Source organism: Pleurodeles waltl, chromosome 11 (assembly GCF_031143425.1).
Source record: "Pleurodeles waltl isolate 20211129_DDA chromosome 11, aPleWal1.hap1.20221129, whole genome shotgun sequence".
Taxonomy (NCBI): Eukaryota; Metazoa; Chordata; class Amphibia; order Caudata; family Salamandridae; genus Pleurodeles; species Pleurodeles waltl.
Genome location: NC_090450.1, coordinates 20,310,509 through 20,328,625, shown reverse-complemented (window position 1 = coordinate 20,328,625; position 18,117 = coordinate 20,310,509). Strand labels below are relative to the sequence as shown.

The window sequence follows — 18,117 nt, the reverse complement described above, 5'->3', positions numbered from 1 at the left end:
CTGAGGCACAGGGTCTTGAAATGACCGCCCCTTCATTAAATTGCTAGATTCCACCATTGAGGGGGACTTGTGCGTTTGGCAGTATAACAACACTAGATCTTGCAAATGACCCTGTGCTTGAGACCACTGCTGTGAGAGGCACTGTTTTAGTGTCCTCATGTTTAGTCTTGCATGCAGTACTAATGCTATGCAAGATGCCATCATTCCTAATAGTTTCATGATAAATCTTACAGTTTATTGTTGATTTGGCTGCATTTGTGATATGAGATTTTGATAAGCTTGTATCCTTTGTGGATTTGGCTAGGCTAAGGCTTTTTGCGTATTGAGAATAGCACTTAAGTAAGGCTGCACCTGTGCTGGTTGAAGATGGGATTTTTTGGTAGTTGAGAGTGAACCCTAGTGTATGTAGGGTCTCTATTGTGTATTGAGTGTGTTTTTGACATTGTATAAAATTGCTTGATTTTATTAGCCAACCGTCTAGATATGGATGTGTTGTCTTCTTAGGTAGGCTGCTACTACTGCTAAACATTTTGTAAATACCCTTGGGCTGTTATTATGCCGAATGGTAGAACTTTGAATTGATGATGGTTTCCTGCTATCACAATCCTTAGGTATTTTCTGTGAGCTGGAAGGATGGGTATATGGAAATACGCATCTTTGACGTTTAATGCAGTCATGTAATCTTGTTTTTGTAATAGTAGAATGACGTCCTGCAGAGTTACCATGTGAAAGTGTTCTGATAGGTTATATAGATTTAGGGATCCGAGGTCTAGAATGGGTCTGAGAGTGCCATCCTTTTTGGGAATGAGGAAGTATAGTGAGTATAATCCTGTTCCTTGTTGGGAATGTGGGTCCAATTCTATTGCCTGTTTTAGAGGTAGCGGTTGTACTTCTTGTTGTAACAGAACATTGTGTTCTGGGGACAGTTTGTGACAACGTGGAGTAATGTTTATGGGGTAGAAATCAATTCTAGGCAATAGCCATTGTGGATAATTGACAATACCCATTGACCTGTGGTGATGTTTTGCCATTAGGAGTGGAATTGCTGCAGTCTGCCCCCCACAGAAGATGTGTGGGGTTGAGGGATGGTAAATAAGTCATTATTTAGATGTGGTAGTGGCTTATTTTGAAGTGTGGAACTTGGCCCTAGTTCTAAAGTACTGGCCTCTATAGGACCCTCTAAATCCCCCTCTCTGGTACTGCTGTTTCCCCTGTTTTGCCTGGGAGGTAGAAGCCTCTGTGGACTGTGACTTGAATTCTCCTCTGAATTGTTGTCTGCGAAAGGAGCCTCTATAGGGTGTTATGTATAAGGCTCCCATTGCTTTGGCAGTGTCGGAGTCTATTCTCAGTTTTCTATGGCCGTGTCGACTTCAGAGCCAAACAGGTGCTTTTTATTAAAAGGCATATTCAGCCCTGCCTGCTGTATTTCTGGATTAAAACCAGAGGAACGTAGCCATGTGTGTCTGCGTATAGTGATGGCAGTATTCACGCTTCTAGCTGCTGTATCTGCAGCATCAAGGACAGACCGTATTTGATTATTGCTTATGGCCTGACCCTCTTCCACAATCTATTGTGCCCTTTTTTGGTGCTCCTTTGGGAGGTGTTGTAGGAATTCCTGTATCTCGTCCCAGTGGGCTCTATCATACCTTGCTAGCAAGGCTTGCAAGTTTGCAATTCGCCATTGGTTGACAGCCTGTGTCGCTACCCTCTTGCCGGTACTATCGGTTCGAGGCTAGGTGGAAACGCAATCGAAACGATACCGACGATTAAGGGAGTTTTTCTAAAGTGTCAGATTCTAAATCTCGGAGTGAGAGGCAACGCGTCCGAACCAGACAGCAGAAAGAAAACAAATTAACAACGGAGTCGATGTCCATGCACAGTATGATTGTGAGGAGGAGTCACTCGATCCCGTGATTCGGAAAATACTTCTTCGAAGAAAACCAACTTGTAACACTCCAAGCCCAACACTAGATGGCAGAATAATGCATAGCATGTGTATCTGCAGCTACACATGCCATTGAATGAATATATATATATAGCCTCCTTAAGCTCCTCTTCTAAAACAATTTCTAATTGACTCTCCTATAAAATCAGCCTGTATGTATGTATGTATGTGTGTGTGTATATATATATATATACACACACACACACACACACACACACACACACACACACACACACACACACACACACACACAGGCTGCCTTTATAGGAGAGTCAATTAGAAATTGTTTTAAAAGAGGAGCTTAAGGAGGCAATGGACACCGCACTAGCAAATAGGACCAGGGACACCCCCTTCAGAGGAGAATTTTCTCTCTCAGATGGGGAATCCCCTTCTACCTCTGAACCCCGGAGAGGGATAAATGTTTACCATAAGAGGAAACACTGAGAAGGCAATATGCCACGTCTATGGCACAGGTAGCCTTTGCGCTACAATAGAAAGTGGTGCTCCTAGCAGCACAAAAAGGAAGGGCCACCTTGACAAGGCACAAAGAGAAGTTGCCCATAGCTGTTTGTTGGAAAGAAGTGACCTTCACTGCACAAACGAGTTACGGGCAGTCTAAACTACTCTTTAGGCAATACTGACTTTGATGACATGGATTGAGACAAATAGGTTTTTGATCCTCAAGAGAGTTGTGATCTTTTAGGAGGCCTGGATGATGATCTAGAACAGGCCTTCAGCTCCAACAAAGTAAAAAAAAAAACCTTCAGGGGAGAACTGTTTAACCCTACTATGACTAAGCATCCACATAGTGTGGAGTGCTGGCCAATGGACAACGTCGCAAAATTGTTAAGGCTTTAGGTCAAGAAATCTATAGATAAGGAAAACCGGAATTTACTTTGGCCTGAATGTCCTAGACACTCTACTGAGAATAAAAGTTTCAATACCCCTAACCTAGACCTGGAGCTAATGAATTTCCTTTTTAAGTTTGGTAAAGACCCTAGTAAGGGTATTAAAAAAATGCCTAAAACAGTGCCAACACAAGGTCCTTGACATTTTTGGTCCAATTACCGGCATCCTTGATATGGCTGAGGAGGCCGGGGCAAAAATGGTAAAGTTCATATAGATTTCTAACGTGTCATTTGCATGCTAGGCAAAGCCAATGCTAGCCTCATAACTGAGCGGAGGAAAGCGGTCCTTATGAGGACGAACCCTAAGTTAGCTAACCTGTCCACAAGAGAGGACATGGGAGATTTAAACGGACTTCTCTTTGGGGAGAATTTTGTGAAGTCCTTGGGAAAATATGTTTCAACATTCACAGCCTTCAGTAAGGCACAAACTAATATGAGAAGAGTCTTCGGCTCCATGGGAGTTTTTTGGACAGGCTGACAGGAGGGGACTGGCTTCAGGTCCCAGTTTTCCTCGCAAGAACCAAGAACTATGGTGTCTATGGTAGGGTTTACCACCCCAGGACAAACGTCTACCCCCCGAGAGGGAGAAGCTCGAGAGGCCATGAGGGAGGATCTAGATGTTCAGGTTCTCAATCACAAGGTGAGTGTGGTTTCCTCCCAGCTAAAAGTAGGAGGAAGGTTAAAATATTTTATCACAATTGGGAAAAATTACAAAAACATTAGAGTTTAGAAACCATTGTTGGTTTCAAAATAGACTTGTGGGAAATTCTAGCACAGGTGAATAAACCCAAGGAGTAGATATGCTAGAATGTTATTGGTAGATTCAGAGGTAACTCAGATGTTGCAAAAAGGGGCATTGATTTGTGTTGTACATCAAGAAAGATCAGGAGGATTTGGGAGTTTTCCTAGTAATAAAAAAGGCAAGGGTTGGCAACGCGTGATAAATTTAAGGAAGCTGAACAAATATCTGATCTGCAGACAAGTCAAGATGTAAGGAATCCATCTTTTCAGAGATATATTGCAGACAAGAGAGTGGTTGGTGAATCTAGATCTGGAAGACGCTTACTGCACAATACCCATGGATGAGGCCAGTCAAAAATATTTAAGTTTCACTTGGAGAGGCGTCCTCTACCAGTTCCTTGCCTGCATTTCGGGCTGTCCTCGACCCCGTGGTGTTTCACCAAGGTGCTACGTCTAGTGGTAGCCTTCTTCACACTAAAGGAAGTTAGTTTAATCATCTACTTGGACAACATTTTACAAATGTCTCATGGCAGAGCTTTTAGATCATCTGAGTTGGACAATCAAACTTCTGAGTGTAGGTTTCATAGTGAATAGAGGAAAATAGGTCATGGTTCCTATTCAGAATCTGAGATTTTGGGGATTCAAGGTAGATAAACTACTTTCTTAGTCAATTCTCCCTCAAGAGAAGGTAATAAAGCTTAAGAAGGAAGTGAGATCAGTATTATCAAAAAAAAAAAAAAAAAAACTTTTCCAAGGTATCCTCCACAAGTTTTGGGGCTTCCGTCATCCTTCATTCAGGCGATTTCAACTGGCCCTTTACATTATAGGAGCCTCCAGAGATTGAAAGTTTTGGCACTGAGAAAAGGCCTATGGTACGGGGATTCTCTGACCCTATCCAAGGATGCTCCAGAAGACCTAGACTTGAGGTTGAGGAATCTCGAAGACCGGAATGGCAAAGCAATTTTTGGGACTGTGCCAGACCTAGTTTTAGAATAAAATGCCAGCAATTTAGGCTGGAGAGCTCACTTGAACAGTTTAGAAACAGGTGGGAAATGGTCCACAGAGGAAAAGTCCCTTGTTCTAAATTGTTTAGAAATGTTAGCTGGTTTGAATGCATTAATGAGCTTCAAGGAATATTTGGCGAATTTGGTCACACTGATCCGATTAGGCAGCTGAACTACTGTATCTTATGTAAACCGTTTGGGTGGTTCAAAGTCAGACATCAGCAGAGTTGCGAGGAGCATTTGGTATTTTTCCTGGGAACACAATATTGTGTTAAAAGACGAATTTATTTCAGGACTTGAGAATGTGAGAGCAGACTGGAATTCCAGGTATCTCCATGATTCCAGTGACAGGAAATTGAATCCATAGATTTTCAAATCGATTCATGCATTATGGAGTCCGATTCATGTCGCTATATTTTCGAGCAGGCTGACACATGTTCTGAACTATTTCAAAGGCCAGATCCAGAGGCAATGGCAGTGGATGCTTTTCTGCAAGACTGTGAAAGGAAAGGAGGTTATGCCTTTGCCACTTTCAGCCATGATTCAGGAAGTTTTGAGGAAGATAAAGTTAGAAGGTCACAGCATTATTCTGATAACCCCCTTCTGGAAGTCACAAATTTGGTTTCCAGAACTTGCAGTCACCATACCTCGGTTTATTCCAGTATCATGGGGTCTTCTGCAGGATTGAAACGGAGGGGGAACATCCTTTGGTTTTAGATGGAAAATGAATTAGGTTACTTATTTCATAATTGCAATTATAATTAAAATTAAAATATAATTTTTATAAGGCAAGTTATGAAAGGTGTGAGACTAAGAGGACATCCGAAAGCTCGTTATCAGTCTCTTCGGGATGTCAGTTTAATTTTCAGACTTTTTACTTCTTGGCCAAGTAATGATTACCTTTTTCTGAAACAAATGTCCTTAAAGTTGCCTTACTTTGTCTAATTTCTTTTAGAAGGGTTTCGGACATTAAAGATTTAGAAATCTCTAACAGATGTTATTCCCCTGAAGGGGTTCATTTTGACTTTTGGAAAAGAACAAAAACAATGTCTGAATCAGTCTTTTATCCTTTCTTTCATGACTGTGAAAAGGTACGTGTAGTGCGTTGTATGAGAACCTATGCACTTGAGAGTAAGATTCCGGAATACAGAGCGCATGGAGTTGATCAGTTGCTGTTATACATCAGACCTTATAAAGCAGTATCTACAGTTATGTTAGCCAACTGGGTCGGTATGGTTATGAGTGAAGTTGGTGTGGATCTTTCAAGGTTTGGCACCCATTCTTCAAGGGATGCACTTTTTGGGCTCGTGGATCATTATCTGAAATCTTAAAATCAGAAGATTGGTCAAATGAAAACACTCACTAAATTTTATTTAAGACCTGTGGAACATGCAATTTGCGTAGTACTGGATGGCTTTAAGCAAACATAATAGTACCCTCTGGTCTTGTAATGAAATGACGATTCTCCAATTAACATAAAGAGAGAATACTGATTTCATTAAATACAGTAGAGGCTAACATTATCCCACCCTTCTCACCATTTGAGGAGAAATAATAACAAGAAACATGTATTTTGAGAATAAAGTTTTAGGTACCAGTTTAATTGATTTGTTATAGTTTTGGTTGAGCTTCTTAGATTAACTTGAAATCTTATATTTTCTGAAAACTAAATATAAGCATTGGCAGAGAAAGGATGTGTTTCGTCTCAGCTTAACCGGTTCTGTGCCTTGGACGAGATGATCTCGTCCAAGGCTACAGTTCCCCTGTGCCTTGGACGAGATCCTCTCGTCCATGGCACAGGGGAACTTGGGGGCGCGCTAGCGCGCCCCCCCGTGCACCCCCCTTCCCCCCCCAAGTCGGGATGGAAGGGGAAGACCTTCCCCTTCCACCCCCACCCCCCCCGTGACGTCAGCGCGCGAGTGCGTGCTGATTTGTGACAGGGGCCTCCCTAGTCGCGCTGGAAGCTCTGCTTCCAGCGCGATTAAAAAAGAAATGCAAAAGCATTTCTTTTTCAATCACTTGGGAGGCCCGGAGGGGCTTCAAAGGGAAGGAAAAGTATTTCCTTCCCTTTGAAGTCCCTCCGAGGGTTTCAAAAGCCGGATTGCTTGCAATCCGGCTTTTGAAACCCCACTAGACACCAGGGATTTTTTATTTTTTATTGAAACTGACAAAAGGGAGCGACCCCTTGGGCAAGGGTCGCTCCCAGGGGGGGCATTTTTTTGAGAAGGCCTTTTCTGCCCCCAGGGGGGGCAGAAACCTCTAGGCACCAAGGACCATTTTTTTTTTTTTTTTTTTTTTTAATGTTTCATTTCTTTTTTTTTTGGTGGGGAGCGACCCCTTAGGCAAGGGTCGCTCCCCTTGGGGGAAAATTATATTTTGGCCATTTCTGCCCCCCTTGGGGGCAGATTGGCCTATTTTGATGAGGCCAATCTGCCCCCAAGGGGGGTAGAAACCACTAGACACCAGGGATTTTTTTTATTTTTTATTGTTATTGACAAAAGGGAGCGACCCCTTGGGCAAGGGTCGCTCCCAGGGGGGGCAGAAACCTCTAGGCACCAGGGACCATTTTTTTTTTTTTTTTTAATGTTTCATTTCTTTTTTTTTTTGGTGGGGAGCGACCCCTTAGGCAAGGGTCGCTCCCCTTGGGGGAAAATTATATTTTGGCCATTTCTGCCCCCCCCCCCCCCCCCTTCCTGGGGCCGGCTGAGCTAGAAGCCAAACTCCACAGGTAGGCACTTTGCAAAAAACACCTCTGTTTTCTGTGAAAAAATATGTTCTGTCCATGTTGTGTTTTGGGCCATTTCCTTTCGCGCTAGGCCTACCCACAGAAGTGAGGTACCATTTTTATCGAGAGACTTAGGGGAATGCTGGGTGGAAGGAAATTTGTGGCTCCTCTCAGATTCCAGAACTTTCTGCCACAGAAATGTGAGGAACATGTGTTTTTTTAGCCAAATTTTGAGGTTTGCAAAGGATTCTGGGTAACAGAACCTGGTCCGAGCCCCGCAAGTCACCCCTCCTTGGATTCCCCTAGGTCTCTAGTTTTCAGAAATGCACAGGTTTGGTAGGTTTCCCTAGGTGCCGGCTGAGCTAGAGGCCAAAATCTACAGGTAGGCACTTCGCAAAAAACACCTCTGTTTTCTTCCAAAATTTTGGATGTGTCCACGTTGCGCTTTGGGGTGTTTCCTGTCGCGGACGCTAGGCCTACCCCCACAAGTGAGATATCATTTTTATCGGGAGACTTGGGGGAACGCTGGGTGGAAGGAAATTTGTGGCTCCTCTCAGATTCCAGAACTTTCAGCCACAGAAATGTTAGGAACATGTGTTTTTTTTAGCCAAATTTTGAGGTTTGCAAAGGATTCTGGGTAACAGAACCTGGTCCGAGCCCCGCAAGTCACCCCATCTTGGATTCCCCTAGGCGTCTAGTTTTCAGAAATGCACAGGTTTGGTAGGTTTCCCTAGGTGCCGGCTGAGCTAGAGGCCAAAATCTACAGGTAGGCACTTCGCAAAAAACACCTCTGTTTTCTTTCAAAATTTTGGATGTGTCCACGTTGCGCTTTGGGGTGTTTCCTGTCGCCGGCGCTAGGCCTACCAATACACAAGTGAGGTATCATTTTTATCGGGAGACTTGGGGGAACGCTGGGTGGAAGGAAATGTGTGGCTCCTCTCAGATTCCAGAACTTTGTGCCACAGAAATGTGAGGAACATGTGTTTTTTTAGCCAAATTTTGAGGTTTGCAAAGGATTCTGGGTAACAGAACCTGGTCCGAGCCCCGCAAGTCACCCCATCTTGGATTCCCCTAGGTGTCTAGTTTTCAGAAATGCACAGGTTTGGTAGGTTACCCTAGGTGCCGGCTGAGCTAGAGGCCAAAATCTACAGGTAGACACTTTGCAAAAAACACCTCTGTTTTCTTTCAAAAAAATGGGATGTGTCCACGTTGCGTTTTGGGGCGTTTCCTGTCGCGGGCGCTAGGCCTACCCACACAAGTGAGGTATCATTTTTATCGGGAGACTTGGGGGAACCTTTGATTAGCAAAACAAGTGCTATTGCCCCTTGTCTTTCTCTACATTTTTTCCTTCCAAATATAGGAGAGTGTGTAAAAAAGACATCTATTTGAGAAATTCCCTATAATTCACATGCTAGTATGGTCACCCCGGAATTCAGAGATGTGCAAATAACCACTGCTCCTCAGCACCTTATCTTGTGCCCTTTTTGGAAATGCAAAGGTTTTCTTGATAGCAATTTTTTACTCTTTATATTTCAGCAAATGAATTGCTGTATACCCGGTATAGAATGAAAACGCACTGCAGGGTGCAGCTCATTTATTGGCTCTGGGTTCCTCGGGTTCTTGATGAACCTACAAGCCCTATATATCCCCGCAACCAGAGGAGTCCAGCAGACGTAACAGTATATTGCTTTCCATAATCTGACATTGCAGGGAAAAGTTACAGAGTAAAACGTAGAGAAAAATTGATGTTTTTTTCACCTCAATTTCAATATTTTTCTTTTTCAGCTGTTATTTTCTGTAGGAAAACCTTGTAGGATCTACACAAATGACCCCTTGCTGAATTCAGAATTTTGTCTACTTTTCAGAAATGGTTAGGTTTCTGGGATCCAGCATTGGTTTCATGCCCATTCCTGTCACTGACTGGAAGGAGGCTGAAAGCACAAAAAATTGCAAACATGGGGTATGCCCCAGTAAAATGCCAAAATTGTGTTGAAAAATTGGGTTTTCTGATTCAAGTATGCCTGTTCCTGAAAGCTAGGAAGCTGCTGAGTTTAGCACTGCAAACCCTTTGTTGATGCCATTTTCAGGGGGAAATCCACAAGCCTTCTTCTGCAGCCACTTTTTCCAATTTTTTTGAAAAAAACGAAATTTTCACTGTATTTTGGCCAATTTCTTGGCCTCCTTCAAGGGAACCCACAAAGTCTGTGTACCTCTAGAATCCCTAGGATGTTGGAAAAAAAGGACGCAAATTTGGCTTGGTTAGCTTATGTGGACAAAAAGTTATGAGGGCCTAAGCGCGAACTGCCCCAAATAGGCAAAAAAAGGCCTGGCACAGGAGGGGGAAAAGGCCTGGCAGCGAAGGGGTTAAAGAGGAAGAGAACCGACTGCGCTGGATATTAATTATTCTGAACATTGATTTATGATGCAATTATATTCTTTGCATGTTTGGGCAGCAATAAAAGGTTATTGCATAATGTTAGCCTCCGCTGTCTTTAATGAAATCAAGACTCTGCATGTTAACTGGAGAATTGTCATGCTCCTCGCTAATATAATTTATTTCCATTTTTTATACAATGCAGTATGTCAGTAATTGCCAGCAATATTACTAGTATGTAGATTTGTAGGTTTACAGACAAATTGGAGTAATGGAATCTCCCCCTACAACCTATAGGGTTTGCACCGTTTTATGCATAAATGCCAAGGAGTTCCATCCTCCTTGATAGTAGGAAGGTTGTATTTTTAGCAGACAAACCTACCCACTTTAATGTGCATAACAGGATCCTACTTAAATCCCTGAAAGATATACAACACTTGCAACGATTCCAAAACTACATTGAAAGTAGTCTTGCTTCAACTTTTCGCAAGATTTCCATGCAGACGCTTCGACTGACTATATATTGTGTCCTGAGTAAACTAGACAGCCACAGAGCACCTCCAGGGTACAAGTGAGGTGGATTTTCCTGCTAAGTCCATGTCTGGTTTGAGGCTTTTACAGGCAGAACATGATCATCACAAAGAGGAGCTTGTTTCACAGCAAACAGCCCCAAAATGGAAAAACAACGGTAAAGAAGAAACATTTAAAAATGTGTTTCTACAATTGACATTTTAGGGATATGTTAATTCTAGGATGGCCATACTTCAGGCTGTTCCAAGCCTGCAACAGAGGATAAATTAAGCTACGTAGGACTGTAACCAACAAACAGTCCAATTTTTACATCAGTGAAACAAACCAACCAAAACTTTCAAAACACTCTAGAAAAGACTGGAAACGCTATCCAACAGCTCTGTTTTTGATATTTTCACTAGTGAGTGACAGAAAATCAGGCACCAGTCAGCACAACTAATGATTGGCAGCACTGAGGAGTGGCCACTTCAGTTTGAAGTGCGTATGTTGGTTTGCCCGGCTACCTTGCTACTGCCAAATGGACATGCGCAATTCAAACCGCTCCAACCTGGGTGTCTTGGATAGGTGGATTGGAGAGCATGCACAGGCCTACAGTGCCTTTTGGAGTGTGGAGCTTGCCCACTCCAGCCAATAAAGGAGCATTTTTCATACTGCTTAAAATGAAAACAGACTCTTGATTGAATGAGGGAGTTGGCTGTGGGCTTCATGCTCTGAGGACTTGCTGTTACTGTTACATTTTCCACACCACTGTTCTTAGACTCTGCCTTTGGACTTACGCAGTACTGTTGCTGCTACACTTCTTTGTTGCGCAGCGAAGCCTGCCATTGTACTCCTATTATGGAAATGTAATGCGTTCACCGTGGACTGTGCCAACTGCGTACTGCTAAAGCGGATTGGCATATTATGGAGCGTGTGGCAATGGAGCTGTGGCTGCAGAGGTACAAGGCCAATGGCTCAGTGCTCGTGGTCGGCCTCTAACTCTTCAGATTTTTACAACATATGATTGATTTTTCTTATCCATCCTGTTGATGGAAGTATGGACCATTAAGTTTCGCTTCAACATTGAGGGTTTAGTGTATTTTGGATAGCAACCGCTCTCATCCAGACCACTGCTGCTATGCAGGTGTTCAACAAGGATCATATATTATACCACTGTCACAGCTTGCTGCAGTTTCTTGGAAATCCTCCTACACTAAGAAGGATAAGAAAGCATCCCCTAAAGACATGGAGACAAGGAAATAACAGAATCCCGTCTGTTGTGCTGTTATTTGCATCCAAATTATTATTTTCATAGATATTCAGGACTTCAGTGCAATGGGACACTGGAAGCCACCAACCAGTGAACTCACCTTGTCACGACAGAGGCTTTCGATCAGTGCATCAGCCTCCTCCATGCGTCCGTACATGACCAGTGCAATGCCCACAGCCAGGCCCCGCAGGATCTTCTCATGTTGAGTCTCCTGTGCGTAACCCACCATGTCCTCGATGGCCTGGGCATTCTTGGATCCCAACATCACCAGTCCCAGCGCCAGACCTGCTGCCTCTCCTGCAGAAGAATAGACATTTTGGCTAAGCAAGCCTTATGCCAATAACACAACTCACCACCAAGAAATCCACAGTTATCTAACAGCACCAAAGAGTCTCCCCGCTGGCAGAATATGCAGGAAATCATCTTCACGTACACATTACTCACTTTTTAAATAAGGCACAGGAGGCACTCAGAGGATAATCATCCAGTGGTAGAAGGTTGGATAAATCTTTTTGGTTGGTCAAGTGTACATACATGAAAATACTGTAATCTTTACATGGCCGCCACTCCCCATGGTCCGAAAGAATACCTCTATCTGATCTACAGTACTCCATTCTATACCTGTAATGGGATATGCCTAAAGCTCTGAAAAGCATTCCCATTTAGACTCGTAGCATCACCTGCAATGTCATGAAGGTGATAATCATAGCTGTGTCAACATACAATCATCACATGGACACACAGAGGCAAACTCCCTTCCCCCCCATTTGTATGCTGTAAAGAGTGCGGCCTTTGTGCAGTTTCAGATTCTGGCTTGCACAAGTCCTACCAAGAAAGGCTCAACAGCACCACAATCAGACACAGCAGTTTGGTCAAACACTGGCAGGTTCTCTGACCTATCATAGCTGTGGCACGGCACCCCAATTCTTACCCGTGACTGCATCATCCTGGTATAGGTTTGTTTTCAGGAGGTCGTACACATCTTGGCGTGCAGTGCCCATCGCTGCCAACCCAAGGCCCAGACAGCCACCATGACGCACAATCTGCAGGGAACAAAAAAGGGATATTCTTACTTTATTATACATGTCATTCGATGCTATGTCACAGCCAGAATGAACAAGTTCTCTCAGCTCTGGTGTCACCATCCAGAGGCTGACTTCTCTAATGACGTTGATTTATAAGACAGAAAAAATCCATATAATCATGTCCATCAGGTATGGTCTTAAATGAAAAGCAGTCATTGACAGCCGTACCATCTAAAAAGCAAATAAACATCTAGGAACCATAACAGCCTTTTTGGCTTTTTGAGGGAAGCTGCACAAGTATTTTGATTTGATATGTAAGCACCCTGTACTTCAAATTCATGCAGAATTCCAATAACTGTGTCTTGAAAGCTACTGTGCAGCAAAAAGTGACAAAGGCAAAAAGAACAGATGATGGACGGAATGCTGGACAATGCAAACATTCAGCCCCAGTCACAAATATCTGGGTTTAATCCATCGTTTTTTTTGCCCACAACACCACCCCAGTTTGGACCCAGCCATATCCTTAACATTCTTGACCCTGCTCACCATGGGAACAGTCCAGTCTGAACTGCCAGGCCAGGTCCTCTTTGGACCGGAAACAAGCATCCTGGGACCTGTTCAGGGTATCACCACTCATCAGCCAGGCTAGCTTGAATCCAGTGGCGCGGGGAGCACAGGACCCACGTTTAGGCATACCCTTCCCACTTGGGGCAACAAAAGCAGAAAGGAGCAGATGATGGACAGAATGCTGACCAATGAAAACATTCATCCCAAAGATCTGGGTTTAATTCATTTTTTTTTTTTGCCCACCACGCCACCCCAGTTTTGACCCTGCCATATGCATATCAGTCTTGACCCTGTCCCCCATGGGAACAGTCCAGCCCGAACTGCCAGGCCAGGTCCTCCCTGGACCCGAAATGAGCGTTCTGGGACTGGTTTAAGGGTATCATCTTTAATCAGGCAGGCTAGCTTGAATGCAGTGGTGGAGGGAGCACGGGACCCATATCTGGGCATACCCTTCCCAATTTGGGGGAAAAAGGCAAAGAGAACAGATGATGGACAACAAACGAAGTATGCAGACACAAGCTCTTTATGTGATGCACCCAAGGCAGAGACTGTAGCTCAATAGCTACCATGATGGCATGCTTGCCTCACACTAAAAGGGACAGGACTAGATCCCTGGGCACATGCAGTCATGCATTCAGGGCATGGGGAAGAAAGAGGAGAAGGAAAGAAAGAAAGAGAAAGGAAGAGAGAAAGAAAGAAGAATCTACCATCAAGATGAAAGAAACAATGTCACACCTGCCCTGCGCTGCTGCTGTATTACACATTTAAGGGGTTGGATTGGGATTTAACACCAGCAGCCAACGTTGCCTTACTGTGCCCCTGTGGGAGTGGCCAGTAGAGGGTGGCAGGCAAAATGACACGCAGTCGGAGGAGACCATGAAAAAACTTAAAAGATGGGTGGGTCTCATAGGAAGGGACTTCTACCTATATGCATGTCATCTCTGGGACAGGAACAAAATTCTTCTTCACATGGATTGAAAGATGGTGGCATCCTGTTTGACGTGTCTGATCTATTTGAACTCAACAAAATGTCAGCTCCTCATAAGCATTCCATGCTTTTGTCAAACAAGATGCAACAAGTCTTCGAGGCATTGAAAATAAATATACCCTGTAAGGAAATGCCTCCTTGGCATGGTTGCCCCCTGACTTTTTGCCTTTGCTGATGCTATGTTTACAATTGAAAGTGTGCTGAGGCCTGCTAACCAGGCCCCAGCACCAGTGTTCTTTCCCTAACCTGTACTTTTGTATCCACAATTGGCAGACCCTGGCATCCAGATAAGTCCCTTGTAACTGGTACTTCTAGTACCAAGGGCCCTGATGCCAAGGAAGGTCTCTAAGGGCTGCAGCATGTCTTATGCCACCCTGGAGACCTCTCACTCAGCACAGACACACTGCTTGCCAGCTTGTGTGTGCTAGTGAGGACAAAACGAGTAAGTCGACATGGCACTCCCCTCAGGGTGCCATGCCAGCCTCTCACTGCCTATGCAGTATAGGTAAGCCACCCCTCTAGCAGGCCTTACAGCCCTAAGGCAGGGTGCACTATACCATAGGTGAGGGTACCAGTGCATGAGCATGGTACCCCTACAGTGTCTAAACAAAACCTTAGACATTGTAAGTGCAGGGTAGCCATAAGAGTATATGGTCTGGGAGTTTGTCAAACACGAACTCCACAGCACCATAATGGCTACACTGAAAACTGGGAAGTTTGGTATCAAACTTCTCAGCACAATAAATGCACACTGATGCCAGTGTACATTTTATTGTAAAATACACCCCAGAGGGCACCTTAGAGGTGCCCCCTGAAACTTAACCGACTATCTGTGTAGGCTGACTAGTTTTAGCAGCCTGCCACAAACCGAGACATGTTGCTGGCCCCATGGGGAGAGTGCCTTTGTCACTCTGAGGCCAGTAACAAAGCCTGCACTGGGTGGAGATGCTAACACCTCCCCCAGGCAGGAATTGTCACACCTGGCGGTGAGCCTCAAAGGCTCACCTCCTTTGTGCCAACCCAGCAGGACACTCCAGCTAAGTGGAGTTGCCCGCCCCCTCCGGCCAGGCCCCACTTTTGGCGGCAAGGCCGGAGAAAATAATGAGAAAAACAAGGAGGAGTCACTGGCCAGTCAGGACAGCCCCTAAGGTGTCCTGAGCTGAGGTGACTCTGACTTTTAGAAATCCTCCATCTTGCAGATGGAGGATTCCCCCAATAGGGTTAGGATTGTGACCCCCTCCCCTTGGGAGGAGGCACAAAGAGGGTGTACCCACCCTCAGGGCTAGTAGCCATTGGCTACTAACCCCCCAGACCTAAAACACGCCCTTAAATTTAGTATTTAAGGGCTACCCTGAACCCTAGAAAATTAGATTCCTGCAACTACAAGAAGAAGGACTGCCCAGCTGAAAACCCCTGCAGCGGAAGACCAGAAGACGACAACTGCCTTGGCTCCAGAAACTCACCGGCCTGTCTCCTGCCTTCCAAAGATCCTGCTCCAGCGACGCCTTCCGAAGGGACCAGCGACCTCGACATCCTCTGAGGACTGCCCCTGCTTCGAAAAGACAAGAAACTCCCGTGGACAGCGGACCTGCTCCAAGAAAGGCTGCAACTTTGTTTCCAGCAGCTTTAAAGAACCCTGCAAGCTCCCCGCAAGAAGCGTGAGACTTGCAACACTGCACCCGGCGACCCCGACTCGGCTGGTGGAGACCCGACACCTCAGGAGGGACCCCAGGGCTACTCTGATACTGTGAGTACCAAAACCTGTCCCCCCTGAGCCCCCACAGCGCCGCCTGCAGAGGGAATCCCGAGGCTTCCCCTGACCGCGACTCTTTGAATCCAAAGTCCCGACGCCTGGGAGAGACCCTGCACCCGCAGCCCCCAGGACCTGAAGGACCGGACTTTCACTGGAGAAGTGACCCCCAGGAGTCCCTCTCCCTTGCCCAAGTGGAGGTTTCCCCGAGGAACCCCCCCCTTGCCTGCCTGCAGCGCTGAAGAGATCCCGAGATCTCTCATAGACTAACATTGCGAACCCGACGCTTGTTTCGACACTGCACCCGGCCGCCCCCGCGCTGCTGAGGGTGAAATTTCTGTGTGGACTTGTGTCCCCCCCGGTGCCCTACAAAACCCCCCTGGTCTGCCCTCCGAAGACGCGGGTACTTACCTGCAAGCAGACCGGAACCGGGGCACCCCCTTCTCTCCATTCTAGCCTATGTGTTTTGGGCACCACTTTGAACTCTGCACCTGACCGGCCCTGAGCTGCTGGTGTGGTGACTTTGGGGTTGCTCTGAACCCCCAACGGTGGGCTACCTTGGACCAAGAACTAAGCCCTGTAAGTGTCTTACTTACCTGGTTAACCTAACAAATACTTACCTCCCCTAGGAACTGTGAAAATTGCACTAAGTGTCCACTTTTAAAACAGCTATTTGTGAATAACTTGAAAAGTATACATGCAATTTTGATGATTTGAAGTTCCTAAAGTACTTACCTGCAATACCTTTCGAATGAGATATTACATATAGAATTTGAACCTGTGGTTCTTAAAATAAACTAAGAAAAGATATTTTTCTATATAAAAACCTATTGGCTGGATTTGTCTCTGAGTGTGTGTACCTCATTTATTGTCTATGTGTATGTACAACAAATGCTTAACACTACTCCTTGGATAAGCCTACTGCTCGACCACACTACCACAAAATAGAGCATTAGTATTATCTATTTTTACCACTATTTTACCTCTAAGGGGAACCCTTGGACTCTGTGCATGCTATTCCTTACTTTGAAATAGCACATACAGAGCCAACTTCCTACATACCCCAAGTAAAATCCAAGGATGGCAGCTGAATACTAGTTTAGGGCAACAGATCTTTTTATCCAGACCTCTAGTAGAAGTCAGCACAGAAGCCCTCAATTTGTACCTATATGCATTCCTGTGTTACTGCCATCCTTGCTTTCTGTGCATGGAATAAACTGTACTCAAGATCAGGAGACTAATTCAGAGCAAAATGTTCTTAAAGAACAGTCTTCTGACCCCCACAAAAAAAACTCTGCAGGTCGTCTTTGTTTCATGTGCATGTGATATCCACTTGTCTGTCGGATTATACACCTATATCCCTGCGAAGACAGTTTGCCTTTAAATACCAAAGTTCAATTTTACCTCACTTTGTGTAATATGCTGGGATTTGCCTGGACCCTAAATGATCTTGCTTCTGAATACGACGACCCAATCTACAAAAAATCTACAAAAGACCATGAGCAGAAGATAAATACTGTCTGCTTGGAACAGACGTCTTGTAATTTATCCGGACTTCTAGGACACTGTGCACCAACCAAGAAATGGGGTTAGCCAGGAACAGGAACTTGCTGGGAGAAGTTTACTCTACAGTCTAGTAAACCTAGACTCTAGTGGAAGACCTGCTGCTGCTACAAACTGACCTGGAAGGAGGAGACAGACTGACTGAAAGAGAAGAGGAAGGCCCAGTGGACAGGGCTGAGCTGCCCACGGATCACAAAGGACTAGCACCATTGACAGCCCAAAATATAAAGAGCAGCAACAGTGAGATACGTCAAGGACAGCAAAGACCATGCCAGTACTCAGTCTGCAAAAATTATGATCTGTCAAGAATCATCCCAGACACCTGGGGAGGTGGTATTCTCCCAGTTTCTCTGCCAAAGTAGGACATACAGGTTAGGTCTCTTAATAAAAATACCTTGAGTATAATGTTCCACTGGCTGCAGACTGTTACACTGCTTCCAGGTCTCCTAGGTTAAACTATTTCAGAGTTCACAAAGTTTAAAGTCCTGGTTAGTAACTTCTCCTAAATCCCATTCTCAGTCAATACTGCTCGAGCCTGTGGACCACTGGATGGGCCCCATCCCATAAGAACCACTAGCTGATAAACTTTTCCATGTACAGGTGGCAGGAGGAAGGGGGGAAGCTCCTTTAGCAGAGTGGTAGATTTCTCAGCTGGTAACCAGAAATGTGAGACATTTTGATTCATGGGTCAAGCTCAGAGCAAGCATCCTGACATTAATGGAAACACTGTCTCCTAGCAGAGTTATC

At 44.9% G+C, this 18,117-nt stretch overlaps 1 protein-coding gene across 1 annotated transcript in view; it reads right to left on the bottom strand.

The window, feature by feature from the left end:
* Positions 1 to 18,117, bottom strand: part of PSMD1 (proteasome 26S subunit, non-ATPase 1) — a 288,795-nt gene that overhangs the window by 230,650 nt on the left and 40,028 nt on the right. The window contains exons 13-14 of the mRNA XM_069212857.1: positions 12,409 to 12,520; positions 11,578 to 11,774 (exon numbers count right to left, since the gene is read on the bottom strand). Of these exons, the coding sequence (XP_069068958.1) occupies positions 11,578 to 11,774; positions 12,409 to 12,520 (309 nt within the window). The remainder of the gene's footprint in view (positions 1 to 11,577; positions 11,775 to 12,408; positions 12,521 to 18,117) is intronic.